Source organism: Cricetulus griseus (genome assembly GCF_003668045.3).
Source record: "Cricetulus griseus strain 17A/GY chromosome 1 unlocalized genomic scaffold, alternate assembly CriGri-PICRH-1.0 chr1_1, whole genome shotgun sequence".
Lineage (NCBI taxonomy): Eukaryota > Metazoa > Chordata > Mammalia > Rodentia > Cricetidae > Cricetulus > Cricetulus griseus.
This window is the reverse complement of record NW_023276807.1, coordinates 10,320,842-10,334,692: the sequence shown is the minus strand read 5'-3', so window position 1 is coordinate 10,334,692 and position 13,851 is coordinate 10,320,842. Positions and strand designations below refer to the sequence as shown.

Below are 13,851 nucleotides of genomic sequence, written 5' to 3'. Positions count from 1 at the left end.
TATTAGTAATTCTGGTAGACAGAGTATAGGTGACCATTGAAATCATGGGCTGAAATGAAACCTGGCTAGAACATGCACGTGTTGTGTGCCATGTTCATATAGACCAAGAAATTATATGTACATCTATGAATATTTCCTAGGAACCATATGTGGACTTAGGGCTTTTTCTTTTCTTTTTTCTTTGTGATAAAGATGGAACCCAGAGCCTTGCACATGCTAGGCAAGAGCTCAACCAACTGAACTACATCCCCACCTCTCTTCCTTCTTTCTTTCCTTCCTTCCTTTTGCATGCTTTTATTAAAAAGTTTGGAGACAAACTTTCATAATTTTAACCATGTCTTTGTTCCTATTGAGTGCAATGGGCTAATATTAAACTTTGAAAGAGGGGCCAGTTGAGTTCCTCATCAATGTACCTCTGTCTAGAAGCCATGTCTTTTATAGAATTTAGCTCGGGCAATAATGTCATCGACTAAGTCAGCTTCTATGTCTGCAGGAGTGACAATGGTTTCCAATCCTGACTTAAAAGCAACCAGACCACCTGAAATGAAACACACAGGGTTAGATTACAATATTAGCTGTCAGCAGAGATAAGACATGAGCACCCAAAGACATAACTCACCACCCTCCAGGCAAATACTCCAGAGTAGTGAGGTTTCTGTTTTCTCTTTACAGAGCCCAGATCTGACAGAACTAATACAAGATGGTAACATTTTCTCATTTATTCAACAATGCACTCATTCATTCATTCATTCATTCACTCACTCATTCATGTTTTTAAAAGCACCTATTGTGTGTCAGAAGAGTCTCCTCACTGAGTGCAAGGTACCCAAGATTGATTTCTCATGGGGGCTTGTGTTCATGTATGTGCTATTTTTCCCAAAGTTCATCTTTGATCATTATTAATGTATTTTTAAAAATTGTGCTTTATGCAGATATTCTCCTTCCTGCCTTTGAGGACCTCGAGATAGAAAGACAAAACTCTTTGCTCAAAGTCAGACTGTTAAAGTGTGGAAAGAGAGTACACGTGTAAATATCCAAATCATGATCCTGTAAGAGGCAAACTGAGGAATTGGTGCGGCTGGAAGGATAGAAAGAAAAAGCAAGTGAGTCCAAGGAGAAAAAAATTCTTTTTCTGGCTGTGATGAGTGGCTAAATCAGTGTCTCTGAAAACAAAAATAAAATAAAAGCAAAGGGAAGATGTGGTGGTGGCCTAGTGAGTTAATTCCATCTGGGAGCTGCTGAACTTCAGTGCCTCTGAGTTCAGCCAAACAGAAATTTTCAGTTAGACTTCTTGGGGTAACTGAAGCTCTGAAGTTCCTTAGAGTAAAAGTTTATTCAAACAACTTGGAAAATAGTTAATAGTATTGGATCAGGAGGGAAAAAAAAGACCTATGAGAAGGTAAACAGTGTTTTTTGGTTTTCGAGTTTTTCGAGGCAGGGTCTCTCTGTGGCTTTGGAGGCTCTCCTGGAACTAGCTCTTGTAGACCAGGCTGGTCTCGAACTCACAGAAATCTGCCTGCCTCTGCCTCTGCCTCCAGAGTGCTGGAACTAAAGGCGTGCACCCCCCCTTCCCCCAGTGGTAAACTGTGTTTAACTTTTAGGGTATTAGGGTATTATTCAGTGACTTAGTAGTTGACCAGAAATTCAGTAAGAAACCTAGCATCTTGCAGGAGGGTAAAGGATAAGAAGTCATGCATGGTCCAGACGATGCTAAAGCATCCTTTAGACAGGCATGCCCTCCTAGCCAACCCAGTGGGGATGCTTCCAGGGGCCTGGGGCACAGTTGCTTTTAGTAGACTCATTCACTGCTCATTTAAGCAAAGCACTAGGCTTAAGACCTACCTCTGAGGTGCTGAGCCGCATTCCATGTGGGAAATTTTCTCTGGATTGCCTTAATTTTTTCTGCTAGAATCCCAACAGACTGTAGAAGGTGTTCTTTGCTGTCCCAGGAACCAATAGGATGGTGTGTCTTATCAAGCTAGAAAAGTCAAACAATGGAGTCAGTATCTGGGCAAGGTGGCACACTTTCTGCTATTCCCAGGTCACCCCCTTTGTATTCAAGTTCAAACACTGGGCCCAGTATCTTTGACCCACAAAAGTATATTTTAATGTCTTGTCTTTTCTGGACGAGAGAATCAGAGACCAGTTCAGGAGAATCTCACTGGGTGCTTTCTGATGCACAAAATGAGGGAGGAGGAGACCGAGAAGGAAAAATGCTTCAAAGTGAATAATTAGTATCAAACCTCTAGACATCCACAATGAAAATAATTATGCAGCTACTTCAAAGAAAATATTTTTTTTAGCTGGGCTTGGTGATACAGATAACCCCAGCACTAAGGAGGCAGAGGCAAGAGGGCCACCACAAGCTCCAGGCCAGCATGGGCTGGCTACAAAGCAAGTTTTGGGTTGGCCAGAGTTACACAGTGAGATGCTGCCTCAAAACAAATAAAGGGCCTAGAAACAAATATTTAAATAATTATGCTCCCCTTCCTTCAATTAATCCACATTCATGAATTTTACTACTCCAGAAACTCCAAGAGGTCAGCTTTATTTTTATAACATCATCAATTATTATAATTATTATTATATAAAGATTATTATTAAGCTTTATAAAATTTTCCCAATTGGCCGGGCGTTGGTGGCACACGCCTTTAATCCCGGTACTCGGGAGGCAGAGGCAGGCGGATCTCTGTGAGTTCGAGGCCAGCCTGGTCTCCAGAGTGGGTGCCAGGATAGGCTCCAAAGCTACACAGAGAAACCCTGTCTCAAAAAACAAACAAACAAACAAAATTCCCAATTGAAGTATAGTTCATGTTGTCTATAGTAGCTATAGATACAGGTATAGTTGATACATTGTGGTTATGATACACAGGAAACATTTTAAAGAAATGCCCAATGACTGCTAATTCTTGAATGAAACACTACAGAGCAAAGTGTCCTGAAGCCCCTATGCCCCGCCACTTGGGTATTCAGGTCCTGGAATGGACTTTAAGTTTGGGCTGAGCTTCTGCAAGAAGAGATAAAGTTGGGTTGATGGAGAGTCTCTGGTTATTTACCTGCATCAAGCCAAATTTCTGTCCCTTATGGTCCCAGCCATTTTGCAGAACAACTCCTCCATGGCTTTCTCTGGAGATGATGGCTGCAATGATAGCGGGGTCGATGCAGTATCTCTGCCCCACTTCTTTGATGAGGATACGGTAAGACTTGATGGCTTTCAAGTCCATCTCGGCAAACATTTCCGAACCGTGGATCCCTATGTTGGCAGAAAAGAAACCGTGTCCTCTATCCCAGAAAAGAACAGGTTCTCAGAGTTCATTAATTTAGTCTCAGCTTCTGACCACACCCACAGCTCAGGACCATAATTCTAATACAGCCTTCCGACCTCTTACTACAGAAATCCAGGCAGGTCCACCAACTCCTGCTAGATGGAGCCACCGCAGCTGCTTCTCCTTCTCCTTCCTGCCACGATGGAGCACCGACTAGGAGTTAGTGGAGCCAAGTTATACTCCAGCTCTGCAACCAACCAGTTCTGTGCCAGAGGATGTGACTCCTTGCTGAGCCTCTGCTCCGTGCATTGAGAACATGGGCTTACATGATCTTGCATGAGGAAGATTTTGAAATAGGGTTGCAAAGGAGGGAAGTTATATGAGACAGAGACTCTGCTTGCTTGGAATACTCATGCTGCAGCATGAACTGAGCACAACAAAGCTGGAATTGGACCTTTTATTTAAGGAATGGTTTTGCCATATCGAAATCAACACATCTGGACACAATTTGGAAAGAATCATGGAGGGGAAAAAAGTGGTTTATTAGGTTGGCTAGGGCACTTAAAAAAAAAAAAAACTTTTTAAGACAGGGCCTCCCTTGGCCGGGCATTGGTGGCACACGCCCTTAATCCCAGCACTCCGGATTATGCTGTGTATGGTGGTGCACACCTTTAATCCCAACTCTCCCAAGGTAGAGGAGAATGGATTTGAGGCTATACTCTATACTTTTGAGTTCTAGGCCAACCAGGAAGACCCTGTCTTTTTTTGTTTGTTTGTTTTGTTTTTTGAGACAGGGTTTCTCTGTGCAGCTTTGAAGCCTATCCTGGAACTAGCTCTTGTAGACCAGGCTGGCCTCGAACTCACAGAGATCCACCTGTCTCTGCCTCCCGAGTGCTGGGATTAAAGGCATTTGGTGTTGGCTCCTTTTCAAAACAAATTACCTACTAAGAAAAACTCTGCAAATGATAATTGTGATGGTGGACAGGACCCTGCTCTAGTTTGTACTTACCACAGTTCATCAGGTTGTTTATGTCACAGGGGGCCCCAAAGGTTTCCATAGTCATGATGTCTCCATAGCAGCCATGGTAAAGTCGGGGATGCAGATGAGGGTTCATGGAATGTGTTAATGGGTATGAGCCCCTGGAAGTGCCTGGAGAGCAGAATGATTATTTATGTGAAGCCTTCAAGAAAATATTGCTTGACTTGATCACACACACACACACACACACACCACAAAGCAATGCAACAGTAGAGACCATAAATTATTATTCCTGCTCAACTCCTTTTTCTACCAAGAATTCATCAAAGGCAAAAGTGACCCTTTCCCATTGATTCCAAACTTTGTTTTAACTTCTAGAAGTTATTCTAGAACACCATAAAATATGCGTGAAAATCAGTGCATATAGGTTACAGACACACACACACACACACACACACACACACACACACACACACACACACACATTGTAGTCCCCATCAGAATGAAAGTGGCCACAGGATTTTTCTCCCTGGTACTGAGATCAAACCCAGGTCCTCTCACATGTCAAGTATATTCTCTAGCATTGATCTGTGTCCCTGCCCAGCACAAGATTTAATGAAAGTTTTAAAAGCAACTTCTGATATAAACACTTCTGGAGTGTAAACAACTAAGTAAAAAAAGAAAAACAAGAAAGGTACTATGAGTAGTTGCATAGACTTTCATCTTGTGTCATGTTGATATAAGGCAAGGCTCTGGACCCATTTAACAACATTAGAAATAAATGACTTAGGTTACCATAACAACTTACATCAAAATTATGTCTGTTTTCTACTGTGTCATTGTGACCTAATTAGTTTGTTCAGGTCCCTCCGCTAAAGGAAATCTGACATTATTTCACATAATGTTATGAGTTTTCTCACATCAATCCAAGGCTCATTAGTTTATTTTGTAGTTTTGGCAATTTTTACATTTTATTCTTATTTATTTTTTGAGATTATAATATGATTTTATCATTTCTTCCTCCTTTCCTTCTTCCAAAAAACATCTACTAAGATAACTGTATTACCTCATTTATGCCAACAACTTTTTAAAGATAAGAATTGAGTTAACTTAGCCAGGTGGCGCATGCCTTTAATCCCAGCACTCTGGAGGCAGAGGCAGGTAGATCTCTGTGAGTTCAAGACCAGCATGGTCTACAAGAGCTAGTTCCAGAACAGACTCCAAAGTAATACAGAGAAAAACCTGCCTTGAAAAACCAAAAAAAAAATTGAGTTTGCCCACAATATATATAATTTTTATGAATATAACAGTATTAAGAGACTATACTTTATTAGAACTAGGTATATAACAAATAGAACTCTTCTTTCTACTATTTATTTTATTAGGAAACCAGAACAATTCTAAAGATTTTTAAAAGTATTTTAAGGTAAAATTCTGAAAAACAAATACAGGGATTTAGCAGGCTGTAGTTATATATGTAACTGTAAAGGAGAAGAGGTCCTGAATTTGAGAGGGATCAGGGAGGAAGACAATGGAGGATTTGGATGAAAAGGTGGAAATGATGTAAATTGTTATGTGAGATTTTTTTTTGTCCCAACTGGTCCCACTACCCTTCTCAGCCCCAAAGAAGTACAACGGATGCTATATTAGTTATAAATTTGTTGGCTGGTGACTAGCGTTTCTTTTTTTTTTTTTTTTTCTGAGACAGGGTTTCTCTGTGTAGCTTTGGAGCCTATCCTGGCACTGGCTCTGGAGACCAGGCTGGCCTCGAACTCACAGAGATCTGCCTGCCTCTGCCTCATGAGGGCTGGGATTAAAGGCGTGTGCCACCAACGCCCGGCTTGTGACTAGCGTTTCTTATTGGCTAGCTCTTTCTTAATTATTGACCCATTTCTATTAATCCATGTATTTCCACGTGGTCTTGGCTTACTGGGGAATGCTGGACCTGCAACTCCTTTGCCTGCTACATGATGACTGCTCAGTGTCTCTGCAGAGAAGAGAGCAATTTCCTGTTTGTCCTTGCTTATATCCTGATTCTGCCCAGCTACGTCACTTCCTGTCTGGCAATCAGCCAATAAGTGTTTTATTCATTAACCAATAAGAGAAATATATATATATATATATATACAGAAGAACATTCCCCATCAGTAAGTTGATGTAAATACAGTACTCATTAAAAATATTTAAAAGAGGACACAAAGTAGGAAGGGCATGGTTGTGGATCTTGGTGGAGTGGAGAATGAATATGATTAAAGTGTATCACATGCGTGTATGGAAGAATTAATAAAAACTGTTACTTAAAAAGAGCAACAAAAACACAAGCATAACCCATTTTCTCTAATTCACAAACAGACCGAAAAGGAATTGTGAATGGACCCAAAAAGTTAGGCAATGAAACCATTGCAGAAGTCAGGATACTGACAAATTATCCAGATGATAAAAACAGAAACCAGCAGAGCCATCAAGTACTGTGAGAAATGGATTTCTATGTGATACACAAAGCAGAACTACCACACAGCCCCTATCACACTATCTCCCTCTAAGGCTGTCTTTCTTGTGCCCATGAGGCGTGTAGTAAATATCAGAGACCTTCCCAGATTTGGTTTCTGCATATAGGAATTCAACCAACTATGGAAGGACTATGTTGTGTCTGTACTGAACATGTACATGCTAATTTTTCTGATCATTCCTTAAGAAATATAGAATAGGAACTATTTATGTAGTATTCACTATTACAGAATATTTGTTTACCCTGTGAAGATGTGTCTTTGCCAAGGTGCTTTCTGATTGGTTTAGTAAAGTGCTTTCTGACTGGTTTAGTAAAGAGCTGAATGACCAATAGCTAGGAAGGAAGAAGTTAGGTTGGATTTCCAGAGACAGGACTCTGAGAAGAAGAAAGGCAGAGACGCGAGGAGATGCAGAGCAATCAAGATGTTCAGGAAAGAGAGGTAACAGCCATGAGTCATGTGGCAGAATGTAGAGTAACACAAATGGGTTAATTTAAGTTATAAGAGCTAGTTAGGAACAAGCCTAAGCTATAATGTCTCCACGAATTGTTGGGACAGAGAAAGACTCATTACAGTTCACATTGCATTAAATATTAAAAATCATCTAAAGGAGCTGGAGAGATGGCTCAGCAGTTAAAAGCACTGAGTTCAATTCCCAACAACCACGGGGTGGCTCACAACCATCTATAGTGGGATCTGATGCCCTCTTCTGGCATAAAGGCATACATACAGATAGAACACTCATATGTAACATAAATAGATAAGTCTTAAAAATTAGGGCTGGAGAGATGGCTCAGAGGTTAAGAGCACTGACTGTTCTTCCAGAGGTCCTGAGTTCAATTCCCAGCAACCACATGGTGGCTCACAACCATCTATTATGAGATCTGGTGCCCTCTTCTGGTGTGCAGATATACATGGAAGCAGAATGTTGTATACATAATAAATAAATAAAATCTTTTTTTAAAAAAGTCTTAAAAGTTAAAAAAAAAACCTAAAGATGATTTAAAATACAAGAGGTGTATGGGTTCCTATGCAAATCATACTCCATTTTATTTAGATAAGGGATGGAGTATCCTCAGATATTGGTATTCACTAGAGTCATAAAACCAACATGCTGATACTTGGGAGCAAATGTACTTTTTAAAAGATACTTTATTTAGCTTTATTTTATGTGCATTGGTGTAAAAGTATCAGATCCCCTGGAACTGGAGTTACAGACAGTTGTGAGCAGCCATGTGGATGCTGGGTATTGAACCCAGGTTCTCTGGAAGAGCAGCCAGTGCTCTTAACCACTGAGCCGTCTCTCCAGCCTCACAACTGCACTTCTGAGTGAAAGAATAATGGATTCTCATAACAGAGATTCATGTAAAATCCAAAGTGCCTGGTTTGGGAATGAGCCTACAGAATAAAGACATCTATGCAGAAGCTGACCCCTTCTTCCTGCTGTGTACCACTATGGCCAAGACGGTGTCATTGCTTATCTGGAACTGTATAGGCCTCCTCGCTGACCTCCCAGCTCCACTCTCCCTCCTGGCCACCATACTGGGGACACCTATGGAACTTACCGGTCTTAAGCTTCACGAATTTCCATCACCATTCAGAGAGGTGGCTAAGTCTGCATACTTCATTCCCCTCTACCATATTTCACTGGACCCATGGCTCCTTTCCAAAGACCCCCTCCTTTTCTTGTATTCAAGTATTCCCTGTGCTTGTTCTTCGGCATACCGGCAGGCTTCTCTCATAAGCCCTTTGCACAGGTGTTCAGTTTGACCAGAGTCTACGTGATTTGCTACTGCACAGCCTTCCGTTATGTTCAAATATCACATGAACAGTAAAAGGGATAAACAGAATGCGTGGAGAAAAGAGAAAGCATCTTTAAACATACGAAAGATTGTCAAGCACACTAAAAGGAAGACGGCCAGATCGACACATTTCTACAACAGTATTTTCACACTCCATGTAAGAAAAGGAAAAAAAATGTAGTTATATGTTCATGTACAATCTACTTACATTTTCAAAGAAATAATACAAAGATGAACCAAAGACCAATAAGAATTGGTCGGGGAAGGTAAAAGGGCCAAAGAGACAGGGGTAGAGACTAGATGTTTCTAAATGATTTGAATGGTTTCGAATAGTTTTTACTTTGGAGGCATATAAATGCCGCTATAGTTTAAAAATGAAATTGACTAGGAAAAAGGAATTACAGAAAAAGAAAAACCTGACTCTATACAAAATTGGAAGACTAATTCACACATAAGAGAAAATTATTTCAGGTGAACTTATGCCAATGTAAATATAACCAAAACATCCTATGACATGCATATATGAATAGATTGGAGCATAAAGCAATCATAAATTATATTAAAAACTCACTGCTGATTATTTTGACACTCCTCTTCATAAATTGCAACATATATGCATTTAGAAACAGAAATTTTTATGTAACATTGCAGAGGTAAAGAAGATCTGGAAGAAATAGCAACCCTAACCAGTGGTGTACCCTTAGCTCCCAAACTGTAGTCTCTAAATACCGCTCCCTCCTAAGAGGATCCAGATCTTTTGGAAAAATGCCTGCTTCCTGACTTGGGACAGGAAATGTGAGAGTAAGCCAGGATCAGCATGTCCTGCCAGAAAAGGTCCTTACATTTAGCCGGTGAAATGTTATGTTTCTATTTTGTTTTGTGTATATGGTGTTTTGCCTGCCTGTCCATCTGTGCACCATGAAGGCCAGAAGAGGGCACTGGATCCCCTGGAACTGGAGTTACAGACAGTTGTGAGCTGCCATGTGATACTGGGTCCTCTTGAAGAGTAGCCAGTTCCTCTAACGGCTGACCTATCTTTCCAACCCAGGGCCAAATGTTTGATGATTTAGATTTGCTGCAAAAAACACCAACCAAACATTCATGTCACATACATACATGTTTGTGCATGCTTGAGCACACAAGCTCTCGCTCTCTCTCTCTCTTTCTCTCTCTCTCTCTCTCTCTCTCTCTCTCTCTCTCTCTCTCTCTCTCCTCTCTTTCTCTCTCTCTTACACACAGACACACACAGACACACACACACACACACAGACACACACACTCACTCACACATCAGACATCAAAGTCAAGCAAGGTAGGGGGCCAGGCTTGATAAAATAAGAGTGGCAAAGGGTTGAAGCTGCTAAAGTTGGTTATGAGCTTGTGAAAGTTCTGTTTTGTTGGTTTGAAATTTTCTACAGTTAAAAGAATTTGTAGGCCAGGTGACGTAGCTCAGTATACACCAAGTAGAGTGCTGGCCTAACTTGCCTGAAGCCCTGGGTTTTATCACCAACAAGATGTAAACTGCACACAGCACTCAATAAGATTAGGGGTATCAGGAGTTAAAGGCCATTCTAGGCTATCCAGGTGGTGGTCGAAGCCTTAGCTACTGTAACACTATCTTTAAAAAATATTTTAGAATATCGTTTCAAAAGTTACTTTATCAAAGGGAATGGGGTTTATTGCAGGGATAGAATGTGTGTTTGAAGTGAATGAAGGTTCAACCCTCAGTACCAAAAAATTTGCTTTATCAGAGAGCCTTTTGGTTCACCTATATTAAAAAGATGAACAAAATTATACTCATACTTCATTCCTTGGCTCCCAGTACCTTACATTACTATAAATATGTTGACAGGCTCACCCTCCATTCATAAAGAGGTAGCCTTTGTCATGTTCACTGTGTATCCACAGTCACTGGGATACTCATTTAAAATGCTTGCCCTGGGGCTCCTCATATCAGGTATACTAAATCAGAAATCTTATCTCCAAGACCAAAGAGCCCTCATTTTAAGTAGCATTCTTAGTTGACTTTTATGCATGCTTGAGAACCATTGCTTTAAGGGATCTACAATATGACCATGGACTCTTGTGCTAACATCAACATACCAGTCTTTTTAAAATTGGTCATCCTTCATTTGCACATAGATAGAATAGTAGCTCACAATTAATTCACGGGCTATTATACAACTCTGCTCCCAACTGGCAATTAAAAATGAATAAAAATTTAAAAACATGTTGCTCTGCTTTTAACCAAAAGTAACTGCAAATTATTGCCCTTGGGCTGGGTTCACATTTCCAAATTTAGAAGTAAAGACTGTCAAAGTACTCGTTTCTCAATTTAGCATGACAACTGGAACACTGCTTATAATGGGTCTTAATTTTTCTTTGTTTTTTGTTTGTTTGTTTGTTTGGTTTTTTGAGACAGGGTTTCTCTGTGTAGCTTTGGAGCATATCCTGGCACTTGCTCTGGAGACCAGGCTGGCCTTGAACAGAGATCCGCCTGCCTCTGCCTCCTGAGTGCTGGGATTAAAGGTGTGCGCCTGGCTTGGGTCTTCATTTTTCTTAAACTACTGTTTCCACGTTTTCTTTCCATCCATCCATCCATCCATCCATCCATCCACCTACCTACCTATCTATCCATCCATCTTTTTTGAGACAAATTCTCACTCTGTAGCCCAGGCTAATTTCAAACTTGTGGTGATTCTTTTGCATTAGCCTCCTGAGCGCTAGGATTATAGGTATGAGCCACCACACCTGGTTCATCTCTTCTTGTCCCACCTACCTTTTCCAGGACCACAGTTTGATTCCCAGCACCCACACAGTGGTTCATAACCATCTGCAGTTACAGTTTGGGGGTATCCAGTGTCCTCCTCTGTCCTACACAGGCATGTTCATGGTACACAGACATATACATGTAAGCAAAACACCCATACACATAAAATGAAATAATTGTAAAACAATTAAAAGAAATCTTCTGTTCTGACCTTACCAGTCAGCTCTCTTTATCCCAAATACTTCATCTCAACACTGTGCTTTTACTAAGTCATTGCTTCTGTCCATCAGGTTCTTCTCTTCCCATAGTAAATTGCCCTGCATCATTCACTCATTTTGTGACCTCCCAAAGGCTTTCAGGTCTGAGCTTCCTATATAGATGTGAACTTTTCATTCTAAACTCCAACACTAGTGGATTTTCCCTCTCCATGTACTCATCTAATAACTCTTATCCACTACCTGGCATGGAGAATTTTCTCTTCATGTGCCATACCCCTCTTTATAAGAATCCCAAACACGTAGGTGCATTGTCAAAGAATATATAGGCCAATAAGTATTTAATTATTTTAAATACCACCAGTATCTCCTTTGTGTGCTTAGCAAGCAGAATATACCCTTAAAATTAAGCAGTTGGGGACCAGGAGAGATGGCTCAGTGGTTAAGAGCACTGGCTCTTCCAAAGGACTCAGGTTCAATTCCTAGCACCCACATGGCAACTCAAGACTGTATCTCCAGTTCCAGGGGATCTGACAGCCTCATGTAGGCATATATTCAGGCAAAGCCCCAATGTACATTAAAATATATAAATAAATCTTTTTTTTAAATGAGCAGTTGGTCAAGGATGGGGGGATGCTCAGTTGCTTTGCTTATTGGACAAGTTTGACAGCTAGCTTGGCCAAATCATAAACTCCGGGTTCAGGGAGAGGCCTTGTCTAAAAAACGAGGGGCGATGATTGAGGAAGACACTTGAAGTCAATTCTGACCTCTCCCTCTGTTTGCATGTGAACACACACACACACACACACACACACACACACACACACACACACACACACACACACCTGTTCACATATTTATACACATATATAGATGGACACACACAAAGAAAAGCAAAGACAATCAATAAGCAATTGGTTGCCGGGCGGTGGTGGCTCATGCCTTTAGTCCCAGCACTCGGGAGGCAGAGGCAGGTGGATCTCTGTGAGTTCGAGGCCAGCCTGGTCTTCAAAGAGAGTTCCAGGACAGGCTCCAAACCTACAGAGAAACCCTGTCTCAAAAAAACAAACAAACAAACAAACAAACAAACAAACAAACAACAACAAAAAGCAGTTGGTTAATGGCCAGGCAGGTCAGGAGAGCCCACTCCTCTGTTGCATTTAATCGTTATCCTTTCTGACTATGCTAGAAAACAGACACCCTGCGAATAAGGGAAAATGCCAATCAACTACTTACCAATGAGGGCAACAAGTCCCCAAAACACCGCCGAGGGTAGCATGGTCGTGACCCTTATCCTTTGGGATCTTTACTGGTTTGAAATAGAAACAGATTAATTTTAAAACGTGAAAGTTTCTTAACAGGAAGTTCCTGTAATTTTTTAAAAAATGAGTTAAAAACCTTAGAATCATTTCCAATTCAACACCTATTTTCCTGTTCTCTGCCAGCATTTCTGCAGCTTCAAGCATGTGCATCCTCAGAGCTCTCTCCTACAGCGTAACTCCCAGTGCCTGTATCACGTCTTACATATATAACCCCACGCACACTTAACAGAGGTTTGCTGTATTCTATCTCTTCCCTTGGTTTTGTATACAAAGCATCTCTATGCTTCACAAGATACAGAAAGCTGGCGCTTACCTCCTTTGCAACCTCCCAGAGAAAACTCTCCTGTCTTCGAAGAAGCCTTTAGTGGCAGCAGCCTGCAGGTAAAGATTTCACAGAGTCGTGGCCTTTGCTGTAATATGTTTTATAACATAGTTGTAACAGTTGGAGAATTAATCAGGCAGTGGCTCGCTGTGCTTCTGGCTTCATCCAACTGAGCAGACCTCAGTGTGGCTCCACCACCAAGAAGGAAGCTTTTAAACACCGGTGCTTAGACTCACCGGCCTCGTCTGCTTTTGTCCTGTAGCAATGATTGGCAGAGGAGCTTTATATATGATTTAAAGGCCTCTCTTTAAACCATTGGCCTCATTAGACCTGATTATAGTCATACCTTGGATTTAGGTGGCTCCTTCCATAAAAGGACTTCAAAGTGTTTGTTGAGCATGATGAATTAATGAATCTAATGAACCCCCCGGGTTGTACTGGAGGCATCTATTTGGTGGACCATTTCTGGATACCTAAAATGACATTGGGCACGCATCTTCCAAATTTGAGAATCAAATACCGATAATTGGCCTAGGAAGTAGAAATAAACAGGAAATGCTAGCTCATTTCTGAATGGATAATTCGGGTAGAATACTGATTTCCACATTCTGGTATCACAGGAGTGCCACACAAAGATGTCACACAATCTTGCACCATTATGTCACTTG

At 41.0% G+C, this 13,851-nt stretch overlaps 1 protein-coding gene across 1 annotated transcript; it reads right to left on the bottom strand.

The window, feature by feature from the left end:
• Positions 1-253: 253 nt before the first annotated feature.
• Lyg2 (lysozyme g2) lies at positions 254-12,818 on the bottom strand. The gene is made up of 5 exons (XM_035452694.1): positions 12,776-12,818; positions 4,276-4,416; positions 3,057-3,253; positions 1,843-1,978; positions 254-538 (listed from the first exon to the last, which is right to left on the bottom strand). Exons 1-5 carry the CDS (start codon positions 12,816-12,818, stop codon positions 420-422), a joined length of 636 nt encoding a protein of 211 aa, XP_035308585.1. The 3' UTR covers positions 254-419.
• Positions 12,819-13,851: the final 1,033 nt, after the last annotated feature.